The 13,589-nt window shown below is 35.9% G+C and overlaps 1 protein-coding gene across 1 annotated transcript in view; it reads left to right on the forward strand.

Moving 5' to 3' along the window:
• The window catches only part of LOC132112905 (arf-GAP with SH3 domain, ANK repeat and PH domain-containing protein 2-like), a 74,894-nt gene that overhangs the window by 19,596 nt on the left and 41,709 nt on the right, over positions 1 to 13,589 (forward strand). The window contains exon 2 of the mRNA XM_059520642.1: positions 7,966 to 8,038. Within this exon, the coding sequence (XP_059376625.1) occupies positions 7,966 to 8,038 (73 nt within the window). The remainder of the gene's footprint in view (positions 1 to 7,965; positions 8,039 to 13,589) is intronic.

Raw genomic sequence — 13,589 nt, forward strand, 5'->3', positions numbered from 1 at the left:
TTTTTGCACATTTCATTATGCCTGCCTAGTGCCGCCTAGCCTAAGTGTTGGTTACGTTCAATAAAAAAACACACATGGCCTGTTCTCAAGTCCATTTAAAGTATCATTTTTTTTATATATATATTTTTTCGAGAATGTTGCACTCCTGTTGCTGTTTGTTATTCTGCACAAAACTTCATGCCAATAAATAAGAAATATTGCTGACTTGTGCGTTTCCAGGGTTCTCTTTACGTTCGTCCATTATTTGACATTGAAAAAGGAAACGTCTTTTTTTTTTTTTTTTAGACATGTAAAATCAATTTTACAATCGATTCAATGAACACTTATGTCTTAAAAATCAAAAATGATTTTTTTCACAAAAGTGACAGGCCTAAACACCATGTCACGTTGACACTGCCAGTAAAATTTTAGCCGACTATCTTTGGTTGCAAGACCATAACAGCAGCTAGTCTCTCTTAGCCAGACCTTCATACTGGCTGCAGAAGGTCTGGGAACCTTGGCCGCTTCGAAGGCCATATGATTGACAGGTAAAGCAACCAATCATGTTTCGTTTGGTGCTGCGTCATGCTTAGGGACGTGGAATTGCCCCCGTAATAACAGAACGGGGTGTTAAACTCTTGGAAATATTTTAAAAGATTCTACAGATTCTTGCACGGTGTATACCGGGCTTTTCAGAGGACACTTTTCAGTTTCAGATGAAGTGAGGTATTTCCACAGATCAGAGCGAGTGTGTGGCAGGTGTGTAATTCATTTCACACTGTCAGAATCCAGAACACAACATCTTGTCTATCCCTGCATGCTTATTTAACACCCAATACTCTCAGAGAGGAGCCTGTCAGAATGTGTTTCAACATAGTGAAAATATCGCACGAAAGCGAAATGTATATGCGTCTCTTTTGGTGTGTCCTTTTTCGTTTCTCTGTTAACGCTGACTGATGAAGTTTGATAGGCACTATAGGCCTATTCAGTTCTGTCCTCTGCATTCTTTCAAGGACCCCGTTTAGTGCCTCACTGATTTAAATTAAAACCGATGAAGATTAATGTTGAAAGAGGGCGATGAAAAAATACCACTGTGTTGTCATAACAGCACTCCATGAGCTGTGGAAAGAGATTCATGCCTTGAATTTTCCCTTTAGGATTCACTAGAAGGTGTAGCTTAGGAAATCGTCAAATCTCCTTCCGAGATGTGCGTTCATTAAAACATGGTCTCAGTTTGTCCAGGCTGAGTGCCTCACTTATAGATAAAGGCCAGTAAAATGAGATTAAGTGAAGGAGTAGAGGGTCCGTAGAGATGAAGATAAATGGAGGCCGATAGCGGTTTCAGATGACAGAGAGCTACTCGATCATTCTGTCAGATTTTACAGCACATCACTCTAATGCAACTTTTTCTGCACATAAAAAGGAAACAAATGGTTTTGTGAGGCAATAGAAGAGCTTTGCTCCGTTATGGATGGGAAATTGACAGTTTTGTGTTGAATTGTTCCATAAAAATGGAGGATTCATTGGAAAACATTATCAGGAATTCAGTATTTAATTTGAAATAGGCCTATATTTAATAGCACAGCTATGTTATTGTCATCTGATGCCATCATTTTACCACCAAAGTTCTTTTTTCAGAGCAAAATAAAATATCGGTTGATTTGAATATTTAGTGTCTTTAAGATTTTTCTGATTAAAAAAATAATAAGTCTTATGTTGACCGAGGCTGCATTTATTTAAAAAAAAAATAAACAAAGACTGTAATATTGTGCAATATTATTAGAACCGTTTTCTAGATTTATTATGTATGATAAAATGCAATGCATGTCTGTGCTGCAAAGCTGAATTTTCTGCATCATTACTCCAGTCCTCAGTCACACAATTCTTCAGAAATCATGCTGATTTGGTTCTCAAGAAACATTTCTTATTATTGTCAAAGTTGAAAACAGTTGTGCAGTTTCATATTTTTCTGGAAACTTGTAGATTTAATTTTTCGTTGTTCTTTGAATAGAATGTTTTAAAAACAGCATTTATATGAAACATAATGTACCTTATTAACATTATTATGTCTTAACTGTCACTTTTGATTTTTGAATGTGATTTGTATCAAGCTCTTAGAGTTTGCAGCATTCTAACATCAGACTCTTATTATATCTCTTAAGTTTTGTAGCGGAGCATTACAGTATTGTAAAGAGACAGGCGGTTGATGCCAACTAGTCACAGGGATTAGCTCCTAATACAAGTAATCCACTTATGAAAGTCCTGTTTCTCCTACAATTCTCATGTCACTTCAGTAAGGGACAGTTGTGTAGTAGATCTCTGTGTGTGAAACAAAGACACACTGTGAAGTGAATCTTTTTTGTTTTTTTTTACTCCATATAGTCTGATGTGAAACTGCTTCCTTATTTTTGTCTCAAGTCAAGTTTAGGTCACGTCTCACTCACTCCTTCAATATCTCTAGTTGTATTTCATAAAAAAATATCATTATTGTTGTGTGCCGAGGTGTAATCCCTCTCAAAGATAACTAAGAAAAAGAATGAAATGATATAAAAGATTGGCTGATGCTTTCCAGTGCTTACTGAAGTGGTAGAAGTTTCACAAAACTATGGTTAGTTAATGTGGTGTTAATGTAAATTTCTTTCTATTTTTATGAAATCATTTGGTTTATTAATAACTGTACTGTTTTCTTAGTAAAGTCTTATTTTGCTTTGTCAGGCGTCTTGGTTTTGGTGGTTCACGGTCGGGCTAACAGTAAAAGCATTGTCAGTCTACCTACCGCTCTGAAACCGAACGCTCCGCTAAATTAAACACGGCCAGTCGTCAGACGAGCATCTAGAAAGCTTTCCTATGACATGTTTGGAAAATAAATATTACACAGCGTTTTTAATAAAAGCAGGATTTACATTCTTCCATTTTGGGAGCAGCGGAGTTTCCTGTGAACAGGGCCCAAAGGCAGAGGATGTTGAGGCCAGTGTTTCATAAGGGTTATCTGGAGGTCTGAGGTATTATAAGCAGCGTGGAGGTAGTGTTAATTTCGTCACCTATTTTTAATTTAGTCTTAGTCTTGTGCCAAATGTCCTTGTTAGTTTTAGTCATATTTAGTCATTCACATATCTTTTTTTGTCAGTCAAGTTTTAGTCGACTAAAAGTCTCGTCATTTTAGTCTAGTTTTAGTCAAAAGAAAACTCAAAGTATCCTAGTCGACTAAAAGTCTTTTAATTTTAGTTTAGTTTTAGTCAAAATTTTTTAGTGATTTTTATTATTTTACACATTATTACTGATAAACATTTCAGTAAAAAAAATGTGTTCACATATCTCAAGCATTGGTTAAATGTCATAATTACCTGACAAAATACACTTGTTGAATGATTTTTGTTGGATGCAAATGTTAAATGTGTCTGGTTTTCAAATTCTGATTTAGGAGACACATTCACAAATGATTAACCTGATCACAATTTTTTACTTTATTGATACTGCTTTTAATCGTAATGAAAAGACCGGTCATTGGGACATAAGCTGTCATATACAATAAAAGAGCCTGCGCAGCAACAGGAAATATAATTTAACACAAAAAGCCTGCCTAGATGGTGGACTTGCGCTCAGGAATTTTTTTTTATTTTGTATTTTTTGAGCGGCGTGTGGACAAATTCTTTTTACGCACACACTATTTTATTTCTTGATAATAGACCGCTGCTAACTATAACACACAAATATCGAGCCTCTTCCTTCGACCTAGCATGTCGTCGTCGCTCGCTCATCACTCGTGTTCGCTTTGGGTGTTGTGCGTTCAGCAGTTTTGTGTTGCAGCCACAGGCTGGCAGCAACAGGAGTATGAGACCTGTAACTTGAGCAACAGCGCGAAGCCGCAAACTCGTTCTGAATTTTTAAAGGCGTAACAGTTGATGAAAAAGCAGAGACGATTGTAGATGAAAATGAAGAGAGATTTTATCTTAGTTTTTATTTTATGCAAAACATTTTCGTCTCGTCTTTTTTCGTCAACAATAATGCATGTTAATTTAGTCTTAGTCAGCGTTTTTGGACAGTGGTGCAGTCTTGTCAGTCTTGTCTTAGTCATGAAAAAAAAGGTTGTTGACGAACATATTTCGTCTCGTCTGACGAAATTAACACTACGTGGAGGTACTGAGAGGTGATTGGAGGATGTGTGATTGGTTGATCACATCTGAACTGGGCTGCTTCAGTAGAGCAACTATTATGTTGAGACACTATTTCCGTTTTCAATGCCTGATGCAAATTTTTTATTTGGTTTCACCCTGCTGTGGTACCGAATGGTATGCTATTAGGGCTGCATGATTTAAGGACAAAATTAAATCATAATTGTTTGTTTTTGCAGTTTTATTGTGCAAAAATGTGTGTGCGCGTGTATGTTAATAAAAAAAAAAAACAGGTTTTGCGGAACTTGTTTGTAGGGCTGCACAATTTGGCCTAATTTCTTTTGTGATTTATATGACTATAAAAAAAAAAGGTAGCATTAAAAGTTAAGAAATGTGATTAATTTCCATGAATCGATTTCAGTTGACCAAAAAAAGAAGAAAGAATTTACTGATTTCTTTTTTAAAGATTACATGAAGGCAAGATTACATGAAGGCAAGATTTTATTTATTTATTTTACAGTTATTTAAGTTTTCTTATATTAGGAACATATAAATACAATCAATATAATTTTATATTTAACATTTAACATTTGCATGTTTCGAATATGTTTTGTTCTCTTTTTTTTCAAGCCATTTGAGAGCAGATATAAATAGATATTGTCAAAAGGCTGAAAAATAACAAAATGTAGCCGTTTACTTAAAGAAATAATAAAATGTTATATTGTGAAATGTCTAATGAAGAGTTATCCATTTTATTGAAGCAAGCATGTCTTTCATATGTAATCAACAATTACATTATAACTGTAGCAAACCCAAATAAAGGTGGTTACATCTTACAGTACAGACCAAAAGTTTGGACACACCTTCTCCTTCAAATACCGTATTTTCCGGACTATAAGTCGCACTTTTTTTCATAGTTTGGCTGGTCCTGCGACTTATAGTCAGGTGCGACTTATTTATCAAAATTAATTTGACATGAACCGAGAAAGAAAAAAACCAAGAGAAATGAACCAAGAGAAAACATTACCGTCTCCAGCCGCGAGAGGGCGCTCTATGCTGCTCAGTGCTCCTGTAGTCTACACTGTATACATAGAGTGCCCTCTCGCGGCTGTAGATAGTAATGTTTTCTAAATAAATGCGACTTACAGTCCAGTGCGACTTATATGTTTTTTTCCTCATCATGACGTATTTTTGGACTGGTGCGACTTATACTCAGGTGCGACTTATAGTCCGAAAAATACGGTAGTTTTCTTTATTTTGAAAATTGAAAAATTGTAGATTCACACTGAAGGCATCAAAACTATGAATTAACACATGTGGAAAATGCAAATTATTTTATCAGGCTTTATTTTAAATATCTAAAGGTCTTAATGTATGTGCTTCTTATTATTCTAATAGAAATATTAATGCTTAGGGTACACAATTTCTGCTGTAACTATTTCATGTGCTGCAACATAACACTTGTTTTTTTTTTAATTAATTTACACAAATTACCTCTGACCTGTTGGCTGCTTATAGTAGGCTAGTATTAAAGAGATAGTTCACTCTCAAATTAAATTTTGGTATGTTTTAGCTTACCTCAAGGACATCCAAGATGTAGGTTTCTTTGTTTCCGCAGTATTTCCCATTTTGATATTTTTAGGCCAAACCGTCCTTGTCTGTGCCTCACATAATGGAGGTCTATGGTCACCACCTCAAAGAGCATGCACAGAGAAGTCCAAATTAAACAATTCCCCATCGTAAGTACACATTGATGACCTAAGACACGAAACGTGCGGTTTGTGTAAGAAAACGAACAGTATTTATATCGTTTTTATCTCTTGTACACAACCACGTCCAACTGATCTGAGTGCGCGAGTGCTTCCTGATGTGACGTGCGTGCGCACTCTGGCTTAGTCTGCTCAATGCTAGGGTTTACCCTGCCAAAAATAAATACATAAATAAAAATAAAATTATTTACACACACACATATACATACATGCATATATATCCTTGTTAAGCTGTTATTCAAGAGCAGTGAGTTATTTCTCTTTGTCTTTTGTTCACATTAATGACACAGACCAACAGTAGGTATAAGAATTCTGCCTGGCACTTTAAGGGATTTTTTTCTCAATTGATTACAAATTGAAAAAATATATCTCACATAAATGCTGTAAACATACAGAGACATAGAGCATCAGCTGGTATTATTAAAGGTTAAAAATAACTAGTTAAAATTAAATATAATGCAGTATATAACAATTATTAAATGACAGGTGAAAATATAATAAGTATGTACTATAGTGCACATATTTAGCAAAATACTCTTTTCTTATGGCTATTTCTCAACTTACCTGCTATGGTTTTTAAATGGCTTTCTTGCGGTAAATGTAACGTTCTGTGACATAATTGTTCTCCTGCTGTTTTGACTGATAACTGATTGATCGATATTATTTATGAGGCATATATACATTTCGGTAAGTTGTACTGTATCTTTAAACAGAAAGTAACAGATGATCGGTTTACTTGAACTGAAGCGCTAAAGCGATCTGTCACGTCACAATTTCTAACACCAAAACGGTATTGTCTGAATTTTGTAATGAAATGGACAGAACCTGAGAGCTGAGAATTTTAAATGTCATTTATATAGATCAGTGAGTGGTGGCGTATTACAGCTGGAATATCCTAACTTTTTGAAACAAAACAATGGAGTAGCCTACGTGTATCATTACATTTCTGTCTCACCTCAGCAGTCAAGTCCCGCCCTACTGACATCTTCACTTAAGTCTTTTGCCTTCCAGCAAATAATTGATTTATCTTGACACATTTGGTGGCATCTGCCTCAAGTGCTTGTCGTTTTCTCTCTCTCAACTTTCGGCCCCTCCTTTACGCTTAGATATTTTATTATTTAACACATTGAAATTCGTTGCAGTTGTAAAGCGGCCGCTTTTCAAGGCTAGAACTTGATTCTGATTGGCCAATGAGCAGTGAACACGTCACGTCTCGCAGCTCGCATCAGCATCATGCGGCTCCACAAGAGAGACCCATAAGGCCGGAATTTGACTATACAACAATATACTTACGAATATATTTGCGATTAATAATGATTTAAAAACAAAATACATAACGCACCGGCCCAACCAGACCGCGGCCCACCGGGAATCTCCCGGTAATCCCGATGGCCAGTACATGCCTGAGGCCAGGTCATCTGGCGCAGCACCCCATCACTCTCCTTCTTGGTCAAATAGCCCTTGATGCCTTCAGTGTGACTCTACAATTTTCATAGTCATGAAAATAAAGAAAACTCTTTGAATGAGAAGGTGTGTCCAAACTTTTGGTCTGTACTGTATATATTAATCAAATCAACAAATCAACAATTGAATTGAATCATAAAACTGTGTACAATAACAACACTCAGATTTATCCTTTAAAGTGTGTTATTTTCTTGCTTATGCTTCATACTCTTCTGGAATGCTATATTGCTGTGTGTGTGTGTGTGTGTGTTGCGTCCTGCGATGCAGTGCTCCTGGAGAGGTTTGTTTCTTGAATATGTACAGCTTCAGCTGTGCAGTCCCGCCTGCAGACTTATGCTGCTCCTGCAGTGCAGAGATTGTTTTGGAGTATTTTTAGGAGCTTGCTTTTGAATAATGAATCACCTGCAGACTGAAGACAGCAGGGTCTGCCCCCATGAACACACACACACACACACACACACACACACACACCGGAGTAAGTGTGAGATTCATATTTGAATGTAACATAAAGATAATTAAGGGTCTTTGATAAATGTGTGTGGTGCAGTAGGGCTGATTTTAATGTGGATCTGTGTTAATGTCCTAAAGGCTTTGGGATGCACATATTATATCTCTCTGTTTTTTTGTGTTTCTGTGTTTAGGCACTCGATGTGGACCGCAGTGTCCTTTACAAGATGAAGAAGTCAGTTAAGGCCATTTACACCTCCGGTCTGGGTAAGTGATCTCAGCCTCTTCACTGCCTCGTCTCTCTGTCATTCATCATCTGGCCGCTGTCTGATTGGATTACAGTCAGGAAATCTCTGGAGCACATCTGCACATCCATCTGATACGAGGAATGTACTCGGCTTTATCTATAGGTGACACTTTTGATATATGATATGTTGTTGATCATGCTGAAAAACAGAGTTTGACCTTTGGAATGGAACTGACAGTAGGTAGTTTGTTTGATTTCCCTTTTTAGAGATGCTCTGCGTTTTCAAGATGCTCTGGGTTTTCAAGTGCTTAGTGAAATTTGAAGAGAGTCCTGATACAATGTACTGACTAGGGATAGGACGGAAGAATGGTCAACTAGATGTCCAGCAAGTGATATTTTTTTTCAGAGATCGTCTAACTTTTATTTATGTTAAAACGATTTAGTATTAATATTATAAATAATTATATATATATATATATATATATATATATATATATATATATATATATATATATATATATATATATATATATATATATATATATATATATATATATAGTTGAAGGCAGTGAATTTGTTTGCACAAGCACAGTTTCCATGCCTGTAGCGACCATGATTTGCTGCTAAAAATGAAATAAGAAATTTAATGTTAACTCTTAATGTTTTATGTGTTTAATGTTCTATATTTTAATACAAAAATTATTATTATTAATTAATATAAAAATATTGAATATTTGAAAGATTTAATAAAAAAAATTCCATAGTGACTTTGCTGCAAAAAAATAAAATAAAGAAAAACTACTTATACCTACTTGGTATTAATATTTTAATACTAAAACTGTATTATTTTGATATTTACAAATACAATTAAGGATTATAAACCAATATTACACAGTTATTATTAAACATAAATATTTGATATAAAAATAACTTGACATTTGAAATTTTTTAAACTTATTAAAGAAGGCTATTTTTTCTCGATAAGCCGTGTTTTCATGGCTGTAGTGCTTTAACCCTAAAATGGTCCTCATTTCCAGTTTATTAAATTGAAGGAATTTAGATCAGTGGAAGTTGCGACAGTAGCTCCGCCCACACTATAAACTCATTGGACTGAATTCCTGCTCCTCATCTATATAAAACTCAACTTGAAGATGCAAGTTTTTGACTCTACTAAAGTATAAAAAATACCATAATATGCTTGCAGATATTTAAGAAACAAAGTTTACATATTTTTTTTATCTGAAAAACAATGCTACAGTCAGTTATTCTCCTTTGAAAATGTGTGTTCGGGGCCTGAATGTCGGAAAGTCTTGTTTGTGAGACCGTCCCACTGCCAGTTTACCCAATTGTATTTCAGCATCCGGGGTTGCAAGTTGGCGGAAAACAAAATGTAATTCATTTCATTTCATTCATCATAAAGTACGCTTGTTCCTGTTGGTCTTGTCAATCTGTCAACCTGTGTGTGCGTCAAGTCTGAGGAGGAGAGGCCAGATGAAAAAAACACTCTCCAATATTTTGAATTTGGGCTACAATATCTAGTTCAACCGCTTGGTGTCAATCCTACAAACAGCCTTTAAAAGGCAACTTAAAGGAACACTCATTTTCCAACTACCCTGGAGTTAAACAGTTGAGTTTTACCGTTTTCGAATCCATTCAGCAGATTACTTTTAGATTAGTTTAGCATAGATCATTGAATATGATTAGACCATTAGCATCTCGCTCAAAAATGACCAAAGAGTTTTTATATTTTTCCTATTCAAATGAAACTCTTCTTTAGTTAAACCATATACTAAGACCGACGGAAAAGTTCTGATTTTCTAGGCTGATATGGCCAGGAACTATACTCTCATTCCGGTGTAATAAGCAAGGAACTTTGCTGCCATACCATGGGTAATCAACTTCATTTTCCGTTGGTTGATTTTTGGATTTAAAACAAATGAGATTTTACTGTGGGCGGGGCTATTTTTACATCATGCAAAACAAATCTTAATTGGTTAGTCTAAAACTCGGAACCCAAAATGCTCACTTGCTGCTTTACTAAGAAGCATCTGTTTAGGATCCAGCGTTAACTTCTTGTCTCTGACAGGCTGTTATCTTCACGCTGACCTACCGTAGAAGGCGTCTTCCATTCGTTGCGCTTTTCCCGGGATATATGTAGTGTTTTAGAGTGTTTCCGAGTGATGCTCGATTGAATGGCTTCAGTTATTAGCGTGTACTGAAGGGCAGTTCTTTGTACCGGCTGCCGGGTTGATGTTGAGCCTCTCCATTGTGCCGCCTGTCTCTGCCTATGACAACACGGCTCATTCACACGCTGAGTTTGTTTCGACTGCACAAGAAGGCCCAGACAAGCGAGCTCTGCTGATCGACACTTTTCCAGGAACACTGCTGGCTCTGTTACGGTGGGACAGCTGTCTCCCACACCCCAGGGGACAGCTGTGCCAGGACGCACCCTTCATGTCTAACCGTCACCCGTTCGTGCTGATGGGATTCCCAGAGCCGTGGCTCCGTTATGTTTTCCTGTTTGCGGGTATCGGTGCTTTTGTATCAATTCACTCCAGCAGGATCTGTTAGACTCATTTGATTATGCAAATTCTAATTCCACGAACTATCATTGAAAATCATTTGCAAACCTGATCCTTATTTGCATTTTACTGATATAAACACACCTCACTTGTATTAGATATCCATACCGTATTTCAATATCAGATTAAATGAAGGCTCATATTTTGTCAATTTATACTGTTTTGTCTTATAAATAAAAAAACACTAAAAACTAAAATGTTTCGTTTAATTTTAAACATCAAAATGTAATTTAAGAATAAAGCAAAAAATGGCAAAATGCACTATTTTGTCTAAATAAATATATAAAAAATAAAACCAAAATAAAAAATAAGTGGTTTTAAGTGCTACAAGTGAAATTAGGATTCAAAACATTGAGATTTGCTGAAGTGCTAACAATTTTAACCAAACAGTGTTTTTTAAATGTTATGTGTTTTTAATGGATAACTTAAAGTGAGCCTTAGATAATGAATTGTAAATGTTTAAAATCATGGAAATGTGCATGAATTATGAAACATACAGCATCATTAGATAATGATCAATTAAAAAATGTCTCATAAAGTTGGTTGGTCAAAAGTGGTTATTCATTAAGGAAGCTGTGTTACATAAGCCTTCATAGGAACATCATGTTGCTCTGCAGTGATAAATCAGAGACTCTCTGCTTACAGGCTGGTGACTCTGGGTGAGCTTGATTAATTTCTCTGTTCTTTACACATTATGTTATCAGTGAGGAACAGGACATCTGCTCTTAACTGGCTTTAGAGAGGCCGGACAGCCCAGGATGTATGTAAATCTCTCAGAGTTGACGTGCAAGAGACAAATCTCCTGATCAGGGCGCTCTGAACTACTGGGTCATGTGCAGAGCTGCAGAAATAGGTGGAGAGAACAGTGACGGTGTGTTAATATCACTGCTGGGAGTTTGAACACCCTTGAATTTAACATTTATTTTCATTATCTCAGCAGATGTTGCACAGAGCGCAGGACGACAAAAGTGTTAATTTGCCAGTTGTGCCAAAAAAAAAAACATCCTAAAGAAGCACATTATTTAGTATATATATATATATATATATATATATATATATATATATATATATATATATATATATATATATATATATATATATATATATATATATATATATATATATTATATTTAGTGTCTTCATATGCCATCTCATTTATTAAATAAGCTGCCATTGTGTCTTGAGTAAGGCGAAGGAGATCAGCTCTCACTCCTGACATGTCAGAGCATTCTCTCTCCAGCCAAAGAAACAGGGACTTCTGTTTTACAGTCCTGGATTATTTATGCATGATGATCTGTGTCTACCGCTGGCATCGATCTGCAAGCTGTCTAGAGAAGATGGGAGAAAGTGAAGGAGGATGAGATGCTGATGGAACTGGAGCATCTTTCCTGTGTCTGTTTGGAGCCTGAGGCCTACTGGAGGCTTTTGCCAATAATGAAACCTTGAGCTGGCATCAGGTGTCTGAGTGTTTCACAGTAAGACATGTCTAGTAGAGCTCAGTCCCCACATATAGAATAGTGTGAAGTGGAGGCTAAATCTTGCAAATCAACATCACTGGTGGACGGTGCAGAATACAATGAACTCACCATTCTCCCCATCACAGTTTTCCTCAAGTCCAGTTGTAATTTCCACTCTCTAAATATTTAATCACTTTAGACAAGCATTTCAACTCACAGACTTTTCCTTGGAAACCCCCATATGTAATAATCATCTTTTCCCAGCCGCCAAACTAGATGCTACTTTCAAGCAATGGATGGATTTGAGCATAGTTCAATATAGGGAATTTTTCATTAATAATATTTTTGCTAATTACAATGATCTGATGACAAACTATTTTGTTTGGAGTTACAGGTGACGACATTCACAAAACTAAAGATTAAGAAAATGCCTTGACTGACACTATGACTTAGTGATGTAATGTTCTTTCTAAAAACTGAAAATAAAATATTTTCTCAAAGGATCATGGGATCCTTTAATAATCTATATTGAGAAGAAGGTACTCCTTCAACCCCCTGCAAACCCCCCCCCCCCCACACACACATCCTCTCAATTTCCCCCTGCCTCCAGGTTGTTTTTGTTTTTTTAAGTTGTGAGTAAAAAGAAAAAGAAAGGAAGAATAAACATATATGCATTTGAACGTGCCCGTCACAGAATACTTTTAATGTACCTTGTTCTGACAAAGCTAGTAGAGCAAGGCGTGAATGAAAACCAGGTCTCTGAAGGATTCGGAGTGTTTTTACACTTACTGTATATTGATTGACAATAGTGGCTAGAGGGCTGTAATGCTAAATTATAAATAAATTGTCGATAAAATTATTAAATTGTAACTGCCAAGAGAATTTTATTCCCAAAAATTTGATTATAATTAGTCATCATAATATGATGAAGAGTACTGTTGCTCTAAATATCATTAATACTGAGTTGCCTTTAGATGCAGTATTGTCATTTATTTGGTCAATTTTTGTTCCAGCAAATGAAGCCACTGCAGAATAAACCATTAACTCATATAGTGAGATTATGAACAATATTGTACCCCATGAGACCAGTGGAGTCAAGAATGGCAGTGCAACTGATGCCGCAGGTCACATGACAATGACAAAACATAACAGATGTAGTATGTTCTGAATGCATTCATACTACACACATGCATAATATTTAGATACTTTTTTTTATGGTAATTTCCTCATCAAATGTAATAACTACTCAGTCAGTATGTGATTTTGGACACAGCTGGTCACATTTTTCAGTAAATCAGCTGAAAGAGTGATTCAGTACCTGGACTTCCATTATCCTTCAAGTTGCGCAAATTGAAATTGCAACTTGAAAATACATCCAATGGAAACACATACATTTCGCAAAAACTCCCATATATAGCGAAAAAGTTTCTACACTCGCATAAGGTGGTTTTTTCAGGCAATTTGTAAAAAGAATATTCCGCAAAAATGCAATGGAAACCTTTTTTTTTCGCAATTACAGGTCATCTGGCGTA

Source organism: Carassius carassius, chromosome 32 (genome assembly GCF_963082965.1).
Source record: "Carassius carassius chromosome 32, fCarCar2.1, whole genome shotgun sequence".
Classification (NCBI taxonomy): domain Eukaryota; kingdom Metazoa; phylum Chordata; class Actinopteri; order Cypriniformes; family Cyprinidae; genus Carassius; species Carassius carassius.